The 22,534-nt window shown below is 45.0% G+C and overlaps 1 protein-coding gene across 4 annotated transcripts in view; it reads right to left on the reverse strand.

Moving 5' to 3' along the window:
- LOC143767210 (uncharacterized) overlaps positions 1–22,534 on the reverse strand; it is a 249,585-nt gene that overhangs the window by 34,995 nt on the left and 192,056 nt on the right. For all 4 annotated transcript variants that reach the window (XM_077255355.1, XM_077255357.1, XM_077255354.1 and 1 more), the window contains one exon: positions 20,450–20,540. In XM_077255355.1, the coding sequence (XP_077111470.1) occupies positions 20,450–20,540 (91 nt within the window). The remainder of the gene's footprint in view (positions 1–20,449; positions 20,541–22,534) is intronic.

Consider the following 22,534-nt stretch of genomic DNA (forward strand, 5'->3'; position numbering starts at 1 on the left):
TCCAGAGGATAGGGGATAATTGGGAGAAGTTTTGGAAGCAGTTGGGTGAGGAGTAGTGATAATAATAATTTTATATAGCGCCAACATATTCCGCAGCGCTTTACAAATTATAGAGGGGATTTGTACAGACAATAGACATTACAGCATAACAAAAATCACAGTTCAAAATAGATACCAAGAGCAATGAGGGCCCTGCTGGCAAGCCTGCAAACTAAAAGGAAAAAGGGGAGACACGAGAGGTGGATGGTAACAATTGCTTTCGTTGTTCGGACCAGCAATAGTGTAAGGATCGAGTGTCCAAGTAAAGCTGCATGAACCAGTTAACAGCCTAAGTATGTAGCAGTACAGACACAGAGGACTATTATCTGCATAAATTGTATGAGAACATGATGCGAGGAACCTGATTATGGTTTAAGTTTTTTGAATGGACCACATAGGGATAGTAAGGTTAATGTGTTACGGCGGTAGGCCATTCTCAACAAATGCGTTTTTAGGACACACTTAAAGCTGTGGGGATTAATCGTATTAACCTGGGTAGTGCATTCTAAAGAATTGGCAAAGCATTCGAAAAGTCTTGGAGACGGAAGTGGGAGGTTCTGATTATTGAGGAAGCTAACCTCAGGTCATTAGCAGAACGGAGAGTACGGGTAGGGTGGTAGACTGAGACCAGGGAAGAGATGTAGAATGGTGCTGAGCCATGGAATGCTTTGTGCAGGAGGGAAATAGTTTTGTACTGGATTCTGGAGTGGATGGGTAACCAGTGTAATGACTGGCACATGGTAGAGGCATCGGTGTAACGGTTGGTGAGGAATATGATCCCGGCAGCAGCATTCAGGACAGATTGGAGAGGGGAGAGTTTGGTAAAAGGAAGACCATTTAGGAGAGAGTTACAATAGTCCAGACCAGAATGAATTAGTGAAACAGGAAGAGTTTTTGCAAAGTCGAAAGTAAGAAAAGGGTGAATTCTAGAAATGTTTTTGAGATGCAGATAAGAAGAGCAAGCCAATGATCAGATGTGGGGGGTGAAGGAAAACTCGGAATCAAGTATGACCCCAAGGCAGCAGGCAAGTTGCTTGGGAGTAATGGTGGAACCACACACGGAGATGGCAATGTCAGGCAAAGGTAGGTTAGTAGAGGGAGAAAACACGAGGAGTTCAGTTTTAGACAGGTTCAGTTTCAGATAGAGTGAGGACATGATGTTACAAACAGCGGTAAGACAATCACTGGTGTTTTCTAAAAAGGCAGGCATGAGATCAGGAGAAGAAGTGTATAATTGGGTGTCATCAGCATAAAGATGGTACTGGAACCCAAATCTACTGATTGTTTGTCCAATAGGGGCAGAATACAAAGAGAAGAGGAGGGGCCTAGGACTGATCCTTAAGGAACCCCAACAGTAAGGGGAAGGTGAAAGGAGGAGGAACCAGCAAAAGATACAGTGAAGGAGCGATTAGAGAGATAGGAGGGGAACCAAGAGAGAATGGTGTCCTTGATGCCGATGGGGCCGAGCATAGTGAGGAGGAGCTGATGATCCACAGTATTGAATGCTGCGGAGAGATCCAAGAGAATTAGAATGGAGTAGTGACCAATAGATTTAGCTGTTATTAGATCATTAGAGACTTTAGTGAGGGCAGTTTCAGTAGAGTGTAAAGAGCGTAAACCAGATTGAAGAGGGTAGAGAAGAGAGTTATCTGAGAGATAGCGGGTAAGATGGGAGTGGACAAGGCGTTCGAGGAGTTTAGAGATAAAGGGAAGATTAGAGACGGGTCTATAATTAGCGGCACAGTTTTGATCGAGGGATAGTTTTTTAAGTAGTGGATGTATGATGGCATGCTTAAATGAGGAGGGAAAGATCCTGGAAGAGAGAGAAAGGTTGAATATTTTTCTTAAATGAGAGGTGGTGTTACCGATCTGCAACACAGGACTAAGGTAGAAAGGGGCAAACTGACCCTGCACTATGACTAGGCTGAAACCATACGATGGAGTGGGCGACCCATTCCTTGCGAATAGACCCACCGACGATCCTAGGTTAATCTCAAGCGAAGACCTATAGATAAGGGGAAGGGGTTCCCTAAAAGAACTAAGGACTGGGTGCAAAAACGGGTAACCTCCTAGTAGAAAACACAGAGAAGGCTGCAGAAACCTACAGAAAACTGAAACTAAGGCTAGCAGAACCAGTGATAACAGCACTGCACAAAAAACACACACAGAACAAAGTACCAAGCTAGAGCTCAAGCAGATTAACACTGTTGTCCAGTAAGGAATGGGAGGCAGGTGCTGGTTAATAAAGAGTGATACAAACACCTTACCCAAGACAAACGCAGCACCAGAGGAGAAAGACCAGCAGCCAGAACTCCGCAAGAAAATGGCAGATAGTCACAAACTAAACAGATTCTAACAGGTGACAGCTGGGGAAAGGGACTGTAGGAGATGTGATGGAATGGGTTCACTGGTGTAAGTGGTCGGGGGAGAAGATGCGTGATGAGTGAATATACTCGTTGCTCGGGTTTTCCCGAGCACGCTCGGGTGATCTCCGAGTATCTCCAGGAGTTTGGTGATCTCCAGGAGTTTGGAAGCGAATGGGAGCAGCGATATTGGGCGATAACTGGACATAGAAGTTGGATCGAGGGTTGGCTTTTTAAGGATAGGCGTGATTGTGGCATGTTTGAAAGCAGAAGTGAAGTTACCTGAAGTTAGTGATAGGTTGAAGAGGTGGGGGAGGAGGTGGGATGGGGTGGAGTCAAGCGCACAGGTGGTGATGTTCGATTTGGAGAAGAGACAATTAAGCTCCCCTTCAGTCAATAAAATAGTATTTGTGCAAAAGCTCCAAAACATTAAAAATACATATAAATATGGCATTGATGTAATCATACTGACCTGAAGAACAAAGCTGCCTAATCAATTTGACCACACGAGGAACGACATAAAAAGAAAAAAACACAGTTTCCGAATTGCCGATTTTTGTTCATTTTGCCTTTGAAAATTCTAAATAGTAGGGATCAAAAAAGTCAAGTGCCCAAAAAGGATACCAATTAAAAAGTTAAGTTGTTTGTCAAAAATCAACCCATCTCATGACTGTCAGCAGAAATAAGAAAAAATTATAGCTCTCAAAATATGGCAATACAAAAACTAGTTTTTGCAATAAAGAGAGTCTTTTAGTGTGAGACAGCAGCCAAACACAAAAACCCAATATAATTCTGGTATTGCTGTAATCGCATAGACCCGAAATATAAAGTCGCCTAATCATTTATACTGCACCAATTCTTCACCTGCCACTGAAGGCATGGCGCACATTTATACAAACATGAAAAAGACCGGTACCATAAGAAAATCAGTTGAAACTGCTTGCAGCTAGCTGACACCGTGGTCGAAAGGTGCTCCACACAGGGAAAGCATCTTTACAAATTGGCGTAAAGAAGGAAGCGATGGTACTCTTTCTGATGTAAAATTCTCATTATTCAAATATGTTTAAAATATGGATGTGGGGAAGTGGGTATCTTCAAGGACGAAAGCTGTTTCACATGTAACTGACACATCTATGGGTCCAGGTACCACTCGACTCACATTTATCCTGCGCTTTACATTTACACCGGGATTTCCATGTAAATCTCTGAACCACGTGATTCAGATAGAACCCCTGGTGGAAGATTCCCTATAATGAGGCAGATGGAGACACTGTGGACACCTTGTCTATGATCCGGCAGTGTCAGACGGAGTCCACATTTACTCTGCTGCATCATTACAGTGAACGGATCCCTCTGGGGTTTCATCTGAAATAAGTCACTCAGAGATTTAGATGGAAACTCCAAAGTAAGTGCTTACAGTAAAGCTCAGGATAAGTATGATTTAAAATGTTATGTAAAATGTTCCCAACAAAAGTTTCAACTCGATCCACAAAAAAAGCAAGTCCCCACTCAGGTCCGTCATCTGTTAATGGAAATATATGGGTCTTCCACACTTCTGGTAGTTCAAAAGCTCTGGAAAAGCAGAATGGCTCCTTACCCCTCAAAAGAAATTCAGAAAATTCTGCGCTCCCAAATCCAAACACCCCTCTCATTTCTGAGCCACAATGTGCCTAAACCACATTTAGCATCCACATGTTTGCAGGTGTGTCTACAACAAAAGCACGAGCTGGGCTTAATGATAGGGCACCACAATGGAAGTTTGCAATTTTTACTCAGCAACATCCACTGCTGCTTGTTTGTGGAAAAAATTGTCACTACACCTGTAGATGAGTTCCCAAAAGGGTATAATTTCCTAAATGGGGTCACTTGATGGGGGATTCTGCTCTTCTAGCACTTATGAGCACTGAATATAGATTCTGAAAACTATTCTAGGAAAATCTTCACTCCAGAAGGCAAAAAAAATGTTCCATCCTTCCCGAGTCTTGCCAATGGCTAAGCGATACTGTACAGTCACATATGGGATATTTCCACAATCAGCTGAAATTTTGTGACAAAGTTTGGTGCCATTTTTACCCATTTCCCCATGTCAAAATGTTTAATGTGGGGCTAAAACAAAATTTGCGGTAAAATATAATTATACCCAATAACATAAAACTAAGCGATACACATTTGGTATCAATATGATCATTACACCACTAGATTAATTCTTTCAGAGGTTTAGTTTGTATTTAATCAAAAAAATTCTACCAATCCCAATTTTGTTTGAATACAGCAGGGTAGAAATGGTACTAAAATTAAATAAAATATAACTTTTAATATTAGTAATTAAAAAACCAATACAGACAAGAACAGCAAGACAAACACAAATAACACCCACCAACCAAAGGTAGCAAAAAACACCCAAGATTCCACAATCACCTTTTATGGGTGTATTATAAAAATTACTCAAATAGATTAACAGGTCTCAGTCTCTCAGCCAGTAGACTCTTACAATCTGAGCAATGGTAAAGAAGCAGTGTCCTTTGGCTTTATACAATTAATGTCAGCAACCTCAAAAACAGAGAGTCTAGCTGTACCATATCAATACTATATACCACATGGCTACCATAATCAAAGGAAAAACATCTGCTTAGAGAAAATGGAACTGTCTCACCCAGGTAGATTGTGCATATGTTCCTCCTGGTATCTCCGACGGCTCCAGAGAGATGCTTTGAGTCAATCCCAGAATGTGGGGAAACGGGTATATTTCAATCCCCGTAACATTGGAAACCCACCATTAGGATACCCAAGCCTCAAGAATTAACTCTGTGGCCACCCGACGCTTTTCATTATTCCAAATCATCAGAGGAGGAAAATAGATAGATTAATACATTGCCAGTTTGGGGAAGGAAGGGGTTTTCCTCACAAAGAATAAACCACCTTCTTGTTTAAAATTATCCTGCGGTCTGCCGCCGCTCATGTCTCTACCATTTATAATGACTCACTTGTTAGATATTCAGTACCGGAGAATCCACCTCTATTACTTCCGGGAGCTTACACGTGTATCTCCTCCACGTGCATCCAACCGGAAGAACGCCAAAGGATTCAGGGGAGAAGTCCGCCTCCATGCTGCGGCGTCATGGCTCCGCCTATCCAGTGCGTCGTCCAAACAACGCCATAAGACCTATTAGAGGGCGGACACAATACCTCTGCCTTCCAGTCCACCTCTGTACCACGGCATCATAGCCCTGCCCACCTAATGTGTCAATCAGAGGGCACCATAAGATCTATTAGAGGACGGGCTCTATACCTCTGCCATCCAGTCCGCCTCTATACTGTGGCGTCATCGCCCCGCCTACCTAATGCGTCATCCACAGGACGCTGTAAGATCTGTTAGAGGGCAGGCTGACTCTGTACTGCGGCGTCATAACCCCGCCTACCTAATGCGTCATCCAAAGGATGCTGTAAGATCTCTTGCAAAGCGGGCTCCATACCTCTGCGTTCCAGGGTTCTAAATAATCGGTCACTTCCGGTGTGCACCCAACAAACCATGTTGGAAGTATATCATATCACCAGTTGTGTATCAAACCAAAATCTATAAATATAAGACACACACCCACTCCACAGATCTCGACCCACTCGTGGACCTGTTGTACCGATATTAAATATACATTATGAGCACTATGTCCCCAATCTAAATCGGTCCGTCACTTCCGGTATATCAGAGATCACTCAAGGACATGGAAGTTATTGTTCCTACTAACAAAAATTTGTCCCAATACAAGGAACCTCCAAAGATGATATAGACAAAGAGGTGGATTAATGTGAATTACAAAAAAACTAGATTAGAGACATAATCCCAGATTTACACTGGTCCATATAGAAATCCATCTCCTACTACCTCAGAAACTGAAGGAGGAGAGAAAAAAACGAAGTGCCATCCTAAGCTCAAAACACAGACACGGATTAGCATTAGCGACTGAAGGAAATGTAGGTCAATGACCTATAGTTACCTTCACTCGCGGTGATGCGCCCCTGCTGGTTGTCCTCATAAACTGCAGCCTGGGAACTCTTTCCCACGCTCGAGGTCATATGAGGACAACCAGCAGGGGCGCATCACCGCGACTGAAGGTAACTATAGGTCATTGACCTACATTTCCTTCAGTCCTCAGGGTTTACAGGCACGAGCACAGCTGCATTAGCAGAGCTCCTGCCTGTAAAATATTTTAACCCCTTCAGATGGATTTACCTCGTGGGACGTGACAGATCATCAGAAGGTATGTATATTGTTGGTTTATTATTTTGCCAAGCGAGGGTCTTCAGGTGGATAGAGAGAGCAATAAAATATTAAAACCACCAGTGTGTTTATTTCATTAAAATACTTTTTAATATTGTGTGTGTGTTTTTTTAACCCTTTCATACAATTGGATTAATAATGGATAGGTGTCATATATGACGCCTCTCCATTATTAATCAGGCTTAATGTCACCTTACAATAGCAAGGTGACATTAACCCTTCATTACCCCATATCCCACGGCTACACGGGAGTGGGAAGAGAGAGGCCAAGTGCCAGAATTGGCGCATCTTCCAGATGTGCCTTTTCTGGGGTGGCTGGGGGCAGATGTTTGTAGCCAGGGGGGCCAATAACCATGGACCCTCTCTAGGCTATTAATATCTGCCCTCAGTCACTGGCTTTACCACTCTGGCGGAGAAAATTACGCGGGAGCCCACGCCAATTTTTTTCCGTGATTTAACCCTTTATTTTAAAAGCTACAGCGCCAAAATTTTGCACATACACACTACTAACATTTGTAGTGTGGAATATGCAAAAATAGTGTAGTTACTTACCGATAACGGTATTTCTCAGAGCCCATGACAGCACTACCAGAGAGAGGGAATCCGCCCTTCAGGGACAGGAAACCTACAGGATAAAAAGGGCGGTACCTCTCTCCTGCGTCAGTTTGGTTTACAGAGCATCAGAGGTCCTCCAGGTTAGTGACAACAGGAAATATACAATTTTAGCAAAATACTTATGAAGATTACACCGTGTCTAAATCAAACACACACTTCGTATAATAAGGTGCTCACCGCACACGTGATAAGGGGGGGAATAAGCAGGTGCTGTCATTGGCTCTGAGAAATACCGTTATCGGTAAGTAACTACACTATTCTCAGTCGCCCATGACAGCACTACCAGAGAGAATTGCAGAGATTATTGCTTTAGGGAGGGACCACAGCCTGCAAAACCCTTCTTCCGAAGGTTAAGTCAGACGAAGAGGCTAGGTCTAAGCGATAGTGCCTAAAGAAGGTTGAAGGCGTTGACCAGGTGGCCGCTTTACAGATTTTATCTATTGGTACCTCCGACCTTTCGGCCCAGGAGGTCGCCATAGCCCTTGTAGAGTGTGCCTTGAGCCCTTCGGGCACTGCGTTTCCCGTGAATGAGTATGCCAGGGCTATCGCATCCATAACCCAGCGAGCTATAGTGCTTTTGGAGGCTTTGAGTCCTTTTCTAGGTCCCTGAAAACAGACAAAAAGAGACCCTTCCTTCCTACACTGTCGGGAGGATTCTAGGTAATGTGTTAGACACCTTCTCACATCTAAAGTGTGGAATTTTTCCTCCTTTTGATTTTTCGGGTTTGGACAGAAGGAAGGAAGGATTATTTCCTGGGATCTATGGAAATTGGAAGCAACTTTGGGTAGATAAGCAGGGTCTGTTCTTAATACTACCCTATCCTCCATGATTTGTGTGAAGGGAGGATTCGCAGATAGAGCCTGGAGGTCACTAATTCTACGGGCAGATATTAGGGCTGTAAGAAGGGCCGTTTTGAGAGATAAGATTTTAAGTGGTATCGAATCTATGGGCTCAAACGGGGGTTCCGTCAGAGCTGATAGTACTAAATTTAAGTCCCAAGATGGAGGACTTTTGATTTTTATGGGCCTAGAACGTACAGCGGCTTTAATGAATCTTGTTACCCATGGGTTAGTGGCAATACTATCATTGTATAACGCCCCTAAGGCCGCTACCTGCACTTTTAAGGTGCTCACCGAGAGGCCCATATCCAAGCCTTTCTGTAGGAACTCTAATATTTTGACCACTGGGACCCCATCTTGTAGTTTTACCCCGGAGGTGGACAGAAACTTTTTCCAGGTTTTACCATAGATTTTAGTTGTTACTGTCTTCCTACTTTTTAATAGTGTGGACACTAAATTATCTGAGAAGCCCCTTGCCCTTAGCAGTGACCTCTCAAGTTCCACGCTGTCAAGTGGAGATTTGCTGACTGAGGGTGGAGCACCGGTCCCTGTGATAAGAGGTCCGGAAGGTCCGGAAGAACCCAGGGATCGGTGACCGATAGAATTCTCAGCCAGGAAAACCAGGCCCTTTTGGGCCAGAAGGGGGCTATTAGGATGATTCTCGCCCTGTCCTGTCTTATCTTCCGCAGAACTGCCGGGATAAGTATATGAGGGGGAAAGGCATATGCCAGACCGTGAGTCCAGGGAATCGAGAATGCATCCAGTGCGCGTGGGTTCCCTCTGTGGTTCAGAGAGCAGAATTCCTTTACTTTTCTGTTTTCTATACTGGCAAAGAGGTCTATTACTGGGACCCCCCAGATTTTGGTAATCTGATCGAAGATGCTTTGGTTCAGAGCCCATTCCCCCTGTTTTAGCTGGGTACGGCTTAGGAAGTCTGCTTTTTTGTTCACTACGCCCCTTATATGTAACTACGAGAGGGATAGGAAGTGGTTTTCGGCTAAGGTGAAGATTTGGGAAGTGGCTTTCATCAGGGCTTGGGATCTGGTCCCCCTCTGGTGGTTCAGGTAGGCTACCACTACCTGATTGTCCGAAAAAACCCGTACATGATGTCCCTGTAGTTTGGGAAGACAAAAATTGACAGAGCATGGCTCACTGCGCAAAGTTCTTTTTGATTTGAGGATACCTGGTACTCTTGATCTGTCCAGACCCCCTGAGTAACACTGTTTTCCAGGTGAGCTCCCCACCTCATGGGAGTGGCATCCGTGGTAACTACTCGATGTGTATCTATCACACACGGAACTCCCTTTGATAGATTGTTGGAATCTAACCACCAGTCTAGGGAACGAATAGTGTCTGAACTTAGAGTCATGCGACCTTCTAGGTGTCCCCTCAGTGTAACCTGATTTCTCAGAACATCCCACTGGAGGTCTCGTGTGGATTTGAGCCCACTGTACTGCTGGGAGACAAGCAGAAAGGGACCCCAGCAGTGACATCGCTCCTCTCAAGGTCATATGAGGGTTTGAGCGCGCTCTGGACACAATACTTGATATTTTTTGTTTCTTCTGGTCTGGAAGGCGACATTCCTGTAAAACCGAGTCCAGAGTTAGGCCCAGAAACTCTTGCACCGTGGTCGGTTCCAGTTTTGACTTTTGGAGATTTAGGAGCCAACCTAATTCCGTTAGAGTTTTTATTACTCTGCTGCATTGTTGTCGACAGTGTTGGGCTGAGTTGCTGACAATTAGGAAGTCGTCTAGATATGGTATTATAATAATGTATTTCTCCCTTATGTGGGCCATAATTTCTGCTACCACCTTGGTGAATACACGGGGCGCTACTGAAATGCCAAATGGAAGGGCCTTGTACTGGTATTCTTTTACTTCTCCCTCCATGACTACTGCTAGACTGAGGTATTTTTGTGAGTTTTTGTGGATGGGGACGTGATAGTACGCGTCGCTGAGATCCAACACCTACCATGAAACAATTTGGAAACAGGTTCTTTATTGTTGATTTTATTGATTCCATTTTGAAGGTTTGATTCTTTACATAACTGTTTAATTTCCGTAGATTTATTATTGTGCGGAAGGAACCATCCGGCTTTGGGATCAGAAAAAGTGGGGAAAATAATCCTTTCCCCCTTTCCAGTAAGGGAACTTCTCGGATCACATCTTTGACTGAGTTTTGAGATCTCTTGTTCCAAGGCCTGTTGTTGCCACAGTGAGGGTTTCAATGGAGTGACCACATAGTGTTGGGGAGGAAGGGTGGTAAAGTTTATTTGAAGTCCCATCTTTATTAAGTTTAAAATCCAAGTACTGGAAGAGATTTTTTCCCAGGCCGGAAGGTATTGAGACAGTCTCCCTCCCACCCTGGGGGAGGTGTCACTTAGCGTTTTTTTTAATTTCTTGGGGAATTGCCAAAGAGGAAGCCCCTATCTCTATTTCTCCCATCCTCCCACCTGTTCTGTTCTCTAGGGGGGCGTCTGCAGAAAAACTTTCTGTTCCGAAAGGGCCGCTTAACAAATGGCGTGGCCAGGTTAGGGAATCCCTTCTTCTTATCTCCTGCTTTTTGTAGAATGTCATCTAGGGTTTCTCCAAACAGAAATTTTCCCTCACATGGGATTGAACAGAGTTTTTGTTTTGTCTGTAGGTCACCTGGCCAGTTTTTCAGCCATAGCGTCCTGCGAGCTGCATTAGATAAGGCTGCCGATTTTGAAGTGAGTTTGATAGAATCAGCCGAAGAGTCGGCCAAGAAAGCTGCCGCCCCCCTAATCATGGGAATTGATTCAATTACTTTTTGTCTGGATACTCCATCTCTTAACTGTTTCTCTAAATTGTCTATCCAAATCATTAGAGATCTGGAAGTACATGCGGCTGCTATTGCGGGTCTTAAACCTCCCCCTGCTGACTCCCAGGCCCCTTTTAGGAAGGTGTCGGCTCTTTTATCGAGGGGGTCTTTCAGCGTTCCCATGTCCTCAAAGGGCAATGCAAACTTCCTTGATGCTTTAGCTACTGCCACGTCAAGTTTAGGGGCTTTGTCCCATGACGTAGAATCGTCTTCCGCAAAAGGATATTTCCTTTTAAGAGAGGGTACAGATGAATTTTTTCTTTCTGGTTTCTCCCACTCCTTTTTAATTAAGGCCTGCACGTTTTCGTTAAGTGGAAAGACTCTACTTCTTTTCTGGCCCAGACCCCCAAACATAATGTCCTGTACTGATTTGTCAGGACGTGGATCTAGGACCCCCATAGTAGATCTTACGGCCTTTACAAGGGCATCTACTTCGTCTAAGGGGAAGCAGTGACGGCCTCCACTCTCAGAGTCCGAGGAGGAAGAGGAACCTTTTCTGTCTGATATATCCTCATCAGAACTAGAAGGATCGGAGTAAGAAAGGGGCACAGGTGTTTTTTCCTTAACCCCCTCCCCTTTAAGGGATTTGAACGCTGTTTCTACCTCTGATCTTATTACTGATCGTAATTCAGAGGCAAAACTAGGGGTTTCTTCACAAAGGACTTGTCCTATACAGGAACCGCATAATTTCTTATCCCTGTTCTGTAACAGGTGTTCTCCACATAAGGGGCAGTCTCTATGTTTAGTTTTCTCCGTGTTTTTTTTCTTGCCTAAAAAATAAACGGAAAAGGGGACCCCAATTATTTGGTGAACTTTCACGAAGATCACTCACCCATCTTGCGCAGCTACAGGTACCAGTTCTGGAGGAGGTATGGGATCTTGTATGAGACCCGAAGTAGACGGTGTCGGCTGGCTAGACATATTGGAGGCTTTACTCTGCGGCGTGGAATGGCTCCTGGAGCGGGTACTTTGGGTGCCTGCAGAGGTCCTTCTCTTTGTCTCGCCTGACTTGCGCTGGTGGTGACGCTGCTGCGGCCGTGGCTGTAAGGGCTGCGCCGGCTGGAGCTGCTGATCGCTGTCCGCCATATTGGGACTGCATGCAGCAAAGGGCGCTCTCACAGCGGTCTTTTAAATAGTGTGCCGATTCACCCCTCCTCCAGGGCTGCGTTCCAGGGAAGCGCTGGTCCCCTCATCTCAAGTGCGCACGCGCGCTCTGCCCGGGACCCGGAAGTAGACACCGTCTATATCCGGTGCGGCGGCCATCTTGGTGCTCTCACACACCGAGCCGCCGCTCCAGACCAGGAAGTGCCTCCGCATGCAAAGGCACGCCGGGTCCCTGAAGCCCCTACCCCAATCCGGGGAGGCAGCCGCGCTCCCCTCCGCACGCTCTGCAGCCCCATCGGACCCAGAAGCGGCGGCGGCGGACACCGAACCAGCGGTGACAGGGGCCTCCCCGCTGTCATACCCCCACTGGTCGGCTCCGGATCTCAGGTACCGAATCCTTGAGGGTTCCCTTGTCAGGGACAGGAAACAAAACTGACGCATGAGAGAGGTACCGCCCTTTTTATCCTGTAGGTTTCCTGTCCCTGAAGGGCGGATTCCCTCTCTCTGGTAGTGCTGTCATGGGCGACTGAGAAAAGGGGGATATGACATGGTTTACTGCCCGTTTTTGGGTAACCTTGGTTTGGAGAGGAAAAAGATAGGAGACAAGGTCAACACAACCAAAACTAAAATTTATTAATGTGAAACATTATTTTCATTGTAGAAAATTACTGGTACAGATAAAGATACAACAGGACATTTACACAACACTGTCCTGCCATGACACCCGTCCAATATCTGAATCAAAATAAGCAGCAAATTGGTCCCGCATGAGACCAACGGCTGCAGTTGACCGCAGCGGGTGATGCTGGAAATCAGGCAGAGGGTGTGCAACTGGTTCATCCAGTTCAATGTGGGGTCGTTCCTTAGTAATTATGTAATTGTGCAGAACCACACAGGCTTTGACCACCTCGTCAACCGTTTCCACTTTTAGATTTATGGCTGATGCAAGAATGCGCCATTTAGCGACCAGAATGCCAAAGGTACACTCTACTGTTCTTCGGGCCCTGGTCAGTCTGTAGTTGAAGATCCTTCTAGTGTGGTCCAAGTCACGACTGGAATAGGGCTTCAGGAGATTTTCACACATTTGGAAGGCATCATCCCCAACCATAACAAATGGCAGCGGTGGGCCTTGAGTGTTGGGGAGAGGCTGTGGAGGGGGAAAATTAAAATTTTTGCCATACACACGCCGGCCCATATACGAGCTCTTGAAAGTCTGGGAATCGTTGCCACGGCCAAAAGCTCCAATGTCCACGGCGATGAAGCGACAGTCCGCATCAGCTATTGCCATGAGCACTACAGAAAAATATTTTTTGTAGTTGAAAAACTCCGATCCGGTTCTGGCAGGTTTGATAATGCGGATGTGCTTTCCATCCACCGCTCCTAAACAGTTGGGGAAATCACACACATTCCAGAATTTGTCAGCAATTTCACGCCACATGTCCGTGGTGGGTAGTGGTATAAACTCCTCACGGAGTACATTCCATAATGCCCGACAGGTGTCCACAACTATTCCGGACAGGGTGGATATTCCAAGCTGGTATTGGAAGTGGAGGGAAGATAAACTCTCCCCTGTGGCAAGAAATCTAAAAGAAAAACACAAACAAAAAACAACATTACAATCTACTCTTTTTATGGTGTGGTTAAAAATTGAAAAAAAAAAGAAAAAGGAAAATGCCCCCCCCCAAAAAAAGGCAGAATAAAACATTTGGACTGTCATTGGTTTAGATTTTGAACGTACCTTAATGTCACCAGCAGACGTTCCTCGGGTGGAATCGCTCTACGGAGCTGGGTGTCCTGTCGCCGTATGGCTCCTTGGACACGAGACAGCAAATCCCGGAACGATTCTTGCGACATTCTCGTGTACTCCTGGAATTTCTCCGGGTTGGCATTCAGCTCGGCATAGAGCGTGTGGTAGGCTCCACGGCTCTCACGCAATTCAATAATGGGGTGCCTCCAAAAACGCCTACGTTGTCTCCTTCTCCATCTTTCGCGGTTTCGGTCTTGCTCCCAAGCAAAAGCACAGGCCAGAAACATCTTGAAGCTGAAATCCAGGTTGAAATAAAAGCTCTCCATGCGAAGATCCATCATGACACAGGATACAGTAGCAAGCTGTTAAAATTTAAGTAGCCGTAGGGTCTAAATATAGAGATCCCATCATATACGCCCACTGTAGTCCCATTGGTGGTGTCTGGTTATCTTGTTTTTGTTATTGTGAAATTTCTCTTCTTGCGCAAAAAAAACGCAAACACATGCAAAAAATGCATGTAAACGCAGTCAAACGCTGCGTTTTTTAAAACGCATGTAAAAACGCATGCGTCTAAAAAACGTAGCATTTGCATGTGTTTACATGCGTTTTTTCACCACCTGCGTTTTTTTAAAAAACGCTGCAGATCAAAACGCAAGTGTGAAACCAGCCTGAGTTTCACTTTTTGTATTGAAGAACTGAAATAAAATTTTCTTTTTGATGATATTCTAATTTTGCGAGAAGCCCCTGTATGTATGTATAAAATCTATCTATCTATCTATCTATCTAGTTAGTACAGTGCCTTGAAAATAAGAAAATAACCGGGTACCTCTAGTAATTAACTACAATCCAAATCTGGAGGTGCTAAGGGGGGCTGCACGGAAATTACAACCTTTACTACAAAAAGATGCCCGCTTACAATCCATTTTTCCAGACCTCCAATACTGTGTTTTAGGCAGCCCCCAAATCTAAGAAGCATCATTGTCAAAAGCTCCCTGTCCTCTCCAACAGCTGCAGGTACGTTTCCTTGCAATCAAGATAAAGATCCCCAATTCACATCAGGACTACAAGATACCAGGTACTTTCAGCTGCGTCACTTCTAATGTGGTGTACCTAATTATTTGTACTAAATGTCCAACTGGGGGCCTGTATGTGGGGGAGACAGGGCAAAAGCTTAGAACAAGAATAAATTCTCACTGCCACACAATAAGAGAAAAAAGAATGGATCTACCTGTGGCAATAAATTTTTGTCTCCCCAGTCATAACATTATGGACATGAAATTACTTGTTTTAATAGGTAACTTCAAATCTCTGAGAGACAGAAGAATATGGGAATATAAACTGATGATGACCTTTGACAGTCTTAGTGCAGGAATGAATGTGTCGCATAGATTTATGTCTTATTACATCAACCAAGGAACTAAGGAATTTGCCCCTCCGACCACGTGGGGTCATCACAACAGAACCAGACCCCAATCAGAGGACAATAAAACACTCCTTATCTAAGAACTGGTCCAATATTTATGGACATAACTGTTTATCAATCATGGTAATTCTGCTTCATGTCACCTGTCTTATCCATGTTTTTTTTTTTTTCTGTGATGTGTTGTGCATAAATATGTGATTCTACAGAATTTATTTTAGTCTATGCCTGATGAAAAGACCTGAGTAGTCTTGAAAGCTTTCAATTTGTTACCATCTTTTCAGTTAGCCATTAAAAGGAATCAACCACTGAGGACTCTCAATTCTAAATATTTTTGAATTTCCACAAATATTTAAAATAACCAATACATTTCGTTCAACTTCACAATTGTGTTCCACTTATTGTTGATTATTCACTAAAAATTTACATTTGGTATCTTTATGTTTGAAGCATGATGTGGGAAAAGGTTGAAAAGTTCCAGGGGGCTGAATACTTTTGCAAGAATTTGGTTGGATCCCTGGTCAAGGTCAACCAGAGGGCATAAGAATATTCAACACAATACCCAAAAGCAATACCATTAAGAAACTCCTTCACCAAGAGTACTGTATTTTTCGCACCATAAGACACACTTTTTACCCCCAAAATTTGGGAGGAAAATGGGGGGGGGGGGGTGTCTTATGGTGCGAACGCAGGCTTACCGGGGGGATTGCGGCAGCTGAAGTGGCGGCAAAGGTGTAGCGCTGCTGCGGCGGTCTGGAGTGCACCTGAGAAGGGACTCTTCCTCAGGGTGCTGGCAGCAGAAATGTGTCCATACTGCTGTCCGGTGTCCACGGCGAGGGCATCAGCGGTTTCAATGCGGCCATCTTCCTGAAGCCGTGGGCCGCTGGAGGATTCAGGAAAATGGCCGCCGAGATCTCAATCTGCACACGTGCGGCCTCCGGCGGCCATTTTCCTGAAGTCTCTGGTAGATGGAAACCAGTGATGCGCTCGCCGTGGATAGCGGCGTGGACACATTTCTGTCACTCACATCCTGAGGAAGGGACCCTGCTCCGGTGCTCTGCCACACCGCTGACACCGGACCCACAGCATTGCCCCACTTCTGCCGCTACTGGCTTCCTAAGGAAGGGACCAGGCCTCCTGTGACCCCGATGTACCACCACCGGCCCTCAGGTAAGATACCTTAAATTGGGACAATAAGACGGTCCCCTATCTCATAAAAATCTTTTTTCTGCTATCTTCCTTCACAAAATTTGGGGTGCATCTTATGGTCCAGTGCGTCTTATAGTCTGAAAAATAACACATATTGCTTATTTGGCAACATTTTTTGTCTTTCCATGTCCATCTTATGTGGTAAAACTGTAAGTATGTATGACTGACTACCACGTCAACGTGAGGTAGAAGGCATGTGGAAGCTCCATATTTTGTGGCTATGTCCGAAGCCAAAATGGAAGATGTCACATGCCTAAAATCTGCAATGATCAAAAATTGTTTCATTGGAACAGCGGCCCATTTTCATAGTTGCCGGTTTATAATCACATTATAGAACATGAAGTCTTTACCAAGAGGTGTGGAGGTAAGAAGACCTCCTGTGCGATGTCACCAGACTATGGTGATATACTGGATGCTATCCAGCCTGAGTGTCCTAGACTATCATTAAAGTGCCGCTGTTTGGACTATTTACTTTGTTTTGCCTTTATTGAAAGGCCTTTAATTTCCTTTTGCTTGCGTCATGGTTTATAGAGTCTTAATTAGAGATGAGCAAACCTTCCAAAATTCGGTTTGGCTCGCTGAATGTCCTGATGTTGCAGAACATGTTCGCCAAGCAGTTCGACGAACGTACCCGAACCCCATCAAATTCAATGGGATGCAAAACCAAATGTATACACATATACCTCATGGAACAGCTCAATTTTTTTCCCCCCTGCCACACTCAGGTAGCACAAACATCAGTTTCCTAGAGTACTATTAGTGGAAAAATATAAGGAAAGTAACACAGATAGTTGCAAAAGACATTAGAGAGCCATGACTTGTTCAGTTAGGCAGTCTACACATTAAGGGGGTAGCCGGATGCGCTTATTTCTCAGGACACCACGAGCAGTGTTGAACAGACATTCGGAGAGAAGGCCGGTTGCCAGATGTGACAAAACCTCCATGGCGTGATGGGCGAGCTCAGGCCTCTCTTCCAGTTTTGAAGGCCAAAATGCAAAAGGGTTCAAATACCCTCTGATGGTATTAGAGCTTGAGATACTCTGGCACCATCCTCTCCAATCTGTCAGTCACAGTGTGTCAGACTTGTACTCTGTTCTGCTGGTGCATGGGGTGGTCTAAAAAATGTGTGAAATGACTCACAGAAATTGTTTATGCCATTTACACTGCTGCTAATGTTTGTGTGGTGACGCCTTGACATTCCCATGGTTGGAAGTCTATACCTGCAATGCACACTGTGCCTCACTACTGTCTTGGGGAAAACCATTCTTAATATTGTCTACAAGCGTGTTTCGCTTCTCCAGCATGCCTGCGTCCCTTTCCAGGTAGGGAAGCATCTGGCAAATTTGACTCTTGAATGTGGATTTACAGTGACAGAGTGGCAACCCAGTAGTCAGCACTATTTCTAACCCTAAGAATACCGGCATCATGTTGAAGACAGTGCAGCAAGAAGGCGTTCATGTGTCTGATGCTTCCAAGAAGTCCAATTCCATGGTGAGTTGGTGGTGAGGTAACACTCAAGCTTGCTTCCTTCATCCCTTCCCACTAACCACCAAGGACAACAGAGAGGAGATCATTATCCTCTTCATCTTCTAACTGTTGCACATCCATCACCTCTTCCTCCTTGTGCGCTTCAATTTGTTCCTTGACTACTGCACGTTCACTAACAGTTTGTCTGGTACCATGATTGAGGAAATCTCGATTGAGGTAATCCACCTTTCCATGGCACCCACCTGTACGACAAAAGTCCACAACTTAGAGAAATTGTTATCCCTTCCTCATCCTCTTCTGCGTCCACCACCTCCTCCCGTAGAATATTCAAAGTGTGCTCCAGCATGTAGATGACCGGAATAGTGATGCTGATGATGGCATTGTCAGCGCTTACCATCTTAGTAATCATTTCAAAACTGTGAAGAAGGATGCAGAGGTTCTTCATCTGTGCCCACTTCGCAGGTGTGATTTGCACAATGTCTGTCCTGTGTTAACCCAGGCTATGCAAAAGGACATACTGCAGCAGGCGCGTCGCTGCTGCCACACTCACTGCAATATGTGCAGAGTGGAATTCCACCATGTCTGAACATCTCAAATCAAATGATTAACCGAAAAGCCGAAAGACCTCAGTAGCGATGCAAGTGGATGACCTGCGGGGTGTGATCGTTGAAAGTGAGCACGTAGTGACCATGCTTTTTGCAGGAGTGCATCCAGGTCAGAATCGTGGCAGAGAAATTGCTGAACCACCAGGTTGAGGATGGGAGCCATGCAAGTCAAGTGTGTGAGGTTGCCCTGGCATAGGGCTGCCACCTGGTTTGCACCGTTATCACACAGGGCCTTCACTGTCTCCAGATTAAGTGAAGACAGCTACTGCCAATATTGGAGATGGTGGAGTTCAAGCTCTTAGCTTTAGCATGTGTAGTAGGAAACATTCTTTTACATGACCACAACTGCAGGACCAAGGGCTGGCTGCTGTGCTGAGAGAGGGTGGAAAAAGGTGAACATGACAAACTGCTGGACTGTGAGTGAAGTGCAGACGGAGATGTTATTGTGAATTGAGTAAGATGTGTGGTGCTAGGTGACACAAAAACAACAGGCATGTCCACTTCGGTAATAGCTGATGGACTCTCACTCAACGGGACTTTAGGGGGTAAAAAAATGGAGTTTCTGCAGCCAGAGACCTGTTGAGAACAATTACCACAGTGACGGAGGAAGAAGAAGCATTAGCTGTGGTTGATGGGACAGATGGTGGTTGGCGAGGCCCATTAGTCTGCATTTTATCGCAGTGAAATTCTCAGACTAAGGCATGTTGATCGTGCCAGTTCATGCATGTAGTGGTCAAATTATTGCAATTTTTTGGGCAAAATTGGCAGTTAACGTGAGTTGGGACATCCTTTGCAGTCTCAAGAAAAGGCCCATGCTAGGCATCCCTTACTTTCCCTGTGAACAGCAGACTCGAAACCACTGCTGGCCACAGGCAGAGTTGCGGAAGAGAATCCAACGCTGTCGTGGTTGCATCACAACGTGTCTGTGCGGGATGACCCCCTCTGTTGAGCTACTCATCTGCGTATCTCTGGGTTCACACCAAGAGGGATCTACAACTTCATTGTCAGCCTCTCTGTTTTCCCACTCCTCACCCTAAGAGTTACCCTCCTCCTCTTCTTACCCTGACACCACAGTACAGTCGGCATGCGCCTCTGGTATCTGAGTCTCATTAGGATCAACTCCTCCCCCCGGTGGTTACCGTCTGGTGATGAGGGTCTGGATTCTGTTTGACTACTTCATCCAGCCACGGATTCAAAATCAGTGTAGATGCTTTCCTCTTCTGGATTCTGTGAATCTTTGGAGGAGATCTCTGATGCCCATGGAATAGAATGTGTGAACAGCTTTGCAAAATGGTCCATCTGTGGTTCCCCACAGTCAGCTGGGCATTTAGAAATTTGTGATGTGGGGGGAAACCAGGGTGATTTGGGTTCCACCTCTGAGGAATGTACTGTGTGTGATCTTTATGGTTGAGGAAGAAGAGAGGAGGCCACTTGATGCAGACCTTGCCATCCACTGGAGCACATTGTCTTTCTGACGGTCGAATAGCCTATCCAATAACAGATGTCAGTGGCCTAACGATTTTAAGAGCAAATGGGGCCTCCTGATTCCTCAATGCAACACAGTTTTATCACAAATTATTTTGATTAGCAAATAGGGCCTTCTGGTTGAATTTCCAATATTAGGATTAACGATTTCTAAGAGGAAATAGGGGCCTCCTGATGGGGCAGGTAAGAAGTAACTACCTGAGTGATAGTTCTTAGCATATTGTAAAAAAATCAAAAAACAAAATAAAATGAATAGTCCCTGGTAAACACATAATGAATCAGCCCCTTTATCCACATCAAAAGATTTATGTGAATATGTGAACGCATCTGAAAAAACTCCAAGCATCTAAAGTTACTCTACAAGCCAGTGACTGATTAGAACATGTAACTTCTCGGCATTTAGTGGTCACTACTTACCTGTGCGGTTAGCTGTAGTAATATCCTTCTTACACTGCTCATCGCCCCTCACATCTGTCTCTATAGTATTATAATGAGTCAGATCTTCCCCCTGAAACAAAGATTGTAAAAGTCACTGGCAGATAGAGACATTTGAGAAGATCCAGTCAACATTTAATGTCTATGATCAGCTTTATCCTGTCATCTCCACCAGATATAAAACTGTTATGGTCTGGTGGTTATGAAGCAGTACTGAGATGACCTGGTGGGTAAGACCAATCATGGAAATGACCTAGTGGGTAAAACAAATAATATACAAGCTCTGAGGAGGTGGTAACTTTACTGACCGCAATCCCTATGCCTAACACAAACACTAGAAATAGCCGTGGAGCATTCCTATCTCTGCCTAGACGCCTCGTCACAGCCTAAGAACTAACTACCCCTGAAGATGGAAACGGAAAACTATCTCGCCTCAGAGAAACCCCAAAGGAAAGATAGCCCCCCACAAATATTGACGGTGAGTGGAGAGGAAAATGACAAACTCAGAAATGAAACTAGATTTTAGCAAAGGAGGCCATAACTATCTAAATAGACAGAGATAGAAAAGGCTACTGTGCGGTCAGTATAAAAACTAAAAAATCCACGCAGAGTTTACAAAAAAAAACCTCCACACCGACTCACGGTGTGGAGGGGCAAATCTGCTACCCCAGAGCTTCCAACTAGCCTGAATAATTCATAATGACAAGCTGGACAAAAGAGACATAACATAAACCTGAACAGAAGGTCAAAAGCAGGGATACACCCAAGAACTAGCAGACTTATCTTAAGCTGAAATAGACTGGCCAACAGAGCACTTCCAGGAGAGGACTGAATCCACAAGAGGAACATTGACATCTGGCATTGACTACAGACTAGAGCTCAGTTAAATAACAAGACCAGGGAACCGATTAGCGAATGCAGCTGCTAAGTTCCACTCGAAACCACCAGAGGGAGCCCAAGAGCAGAACTCCCAAAAATACCATTCATGACCACATGATGGAGCCCAAGAACGGAATTCACAACAGTACCCCCCCCCCCCCCCTTGAGGAGGGGTCACCAAACCCTCATCAGAGCCCCCAGGCCGATCGGGACGAGCCAAATGAAAAGAACGTACCAAATCGGCAGCATGGACATCGGAGGCAAAAACCCAAGAATTATCCTCCTGGCCATAACCCTTCCACTTGACCAGATACTGAAGTTTCCGCCTCGAAAGACGAGAATCCAAAATCTTCTCCACCACATATTCCAATTCCCCCTCAACCAACACCGGAGCAAGAGGGTCAACGGAGGGGACCATGGGCACCACATATCTCCGCAACAAAGATCTATGGAACACATTATGAATGGCAAAAGAAGCTGGAAGGGCCAAACGAAAAGACACCGGATTGATAATTTCCGAAATCCTATAAGGACCAAAAAAGCGAGGCTTGAACTTAGGGGAAGAAACCTTCATAGGAACATGACGAGAAGACAACCAGACCAAATCCCCAACCCGAACCCGGGGACCAGCGCACCGACGGCGGTTAGCAAAACGTTGAGCCTTTTCCTGAGACAATGTTAAGTTGTCCACCACATGAGTCCAAATCCGCTGCAACCTGTCCACCACAGAATCTACCCCAGGACAGTCCGAAGGCTCAACCTGCCCTGAGGAAAAACGAGGATGAAAACCGAAGTTACAAAAAAAAGGCGAAACCAAAGTAGCCGAACTAGCCCGATTATTAAGGGCAAAATCGGCCAATGGCAAAAAGGTAACCCAATCACCCTGGTCAGCAGACACAAAGCATCTCAAATAGGTTTCCAAGGTCTGATTGGTTCGCTCCGTCTGTCCATTTGTCTGAAGGTGAAATGCCGAAGAAAAAGACAAATTAATGCCCATTCTAACACAAAAGGACCACCAAAACCTAGAAACAAACTGGGTACCTCTGTCAGACACAATATTCTCCGGAATACAATGCAAACGAACCACATGCTGAAAAAATAAAGGAACCAAATCAGAGGAGGAAGGCAACTTAGGCAAAGGTACCAAGTGGACCATTTTAGAAAACCGGTCACAAACCACCCAGATGA

This window comes from Ranitomeya variabilis, chromosome 4 (genome assembly GCF_051348905.1).
Source record: "Ranitomeya variabilis isolate aRanVar5 chromosome 4, aRanVar5.hap1, whole genome shotgun sequence".
Classification (NCBI taxonomy): domain Eukaryota; kingdom Metazoa; phylum Chordata; class Amphibia; order Anura; family Dendrobatidae; genus Ranitomeya; species Ranitomeya variabilis.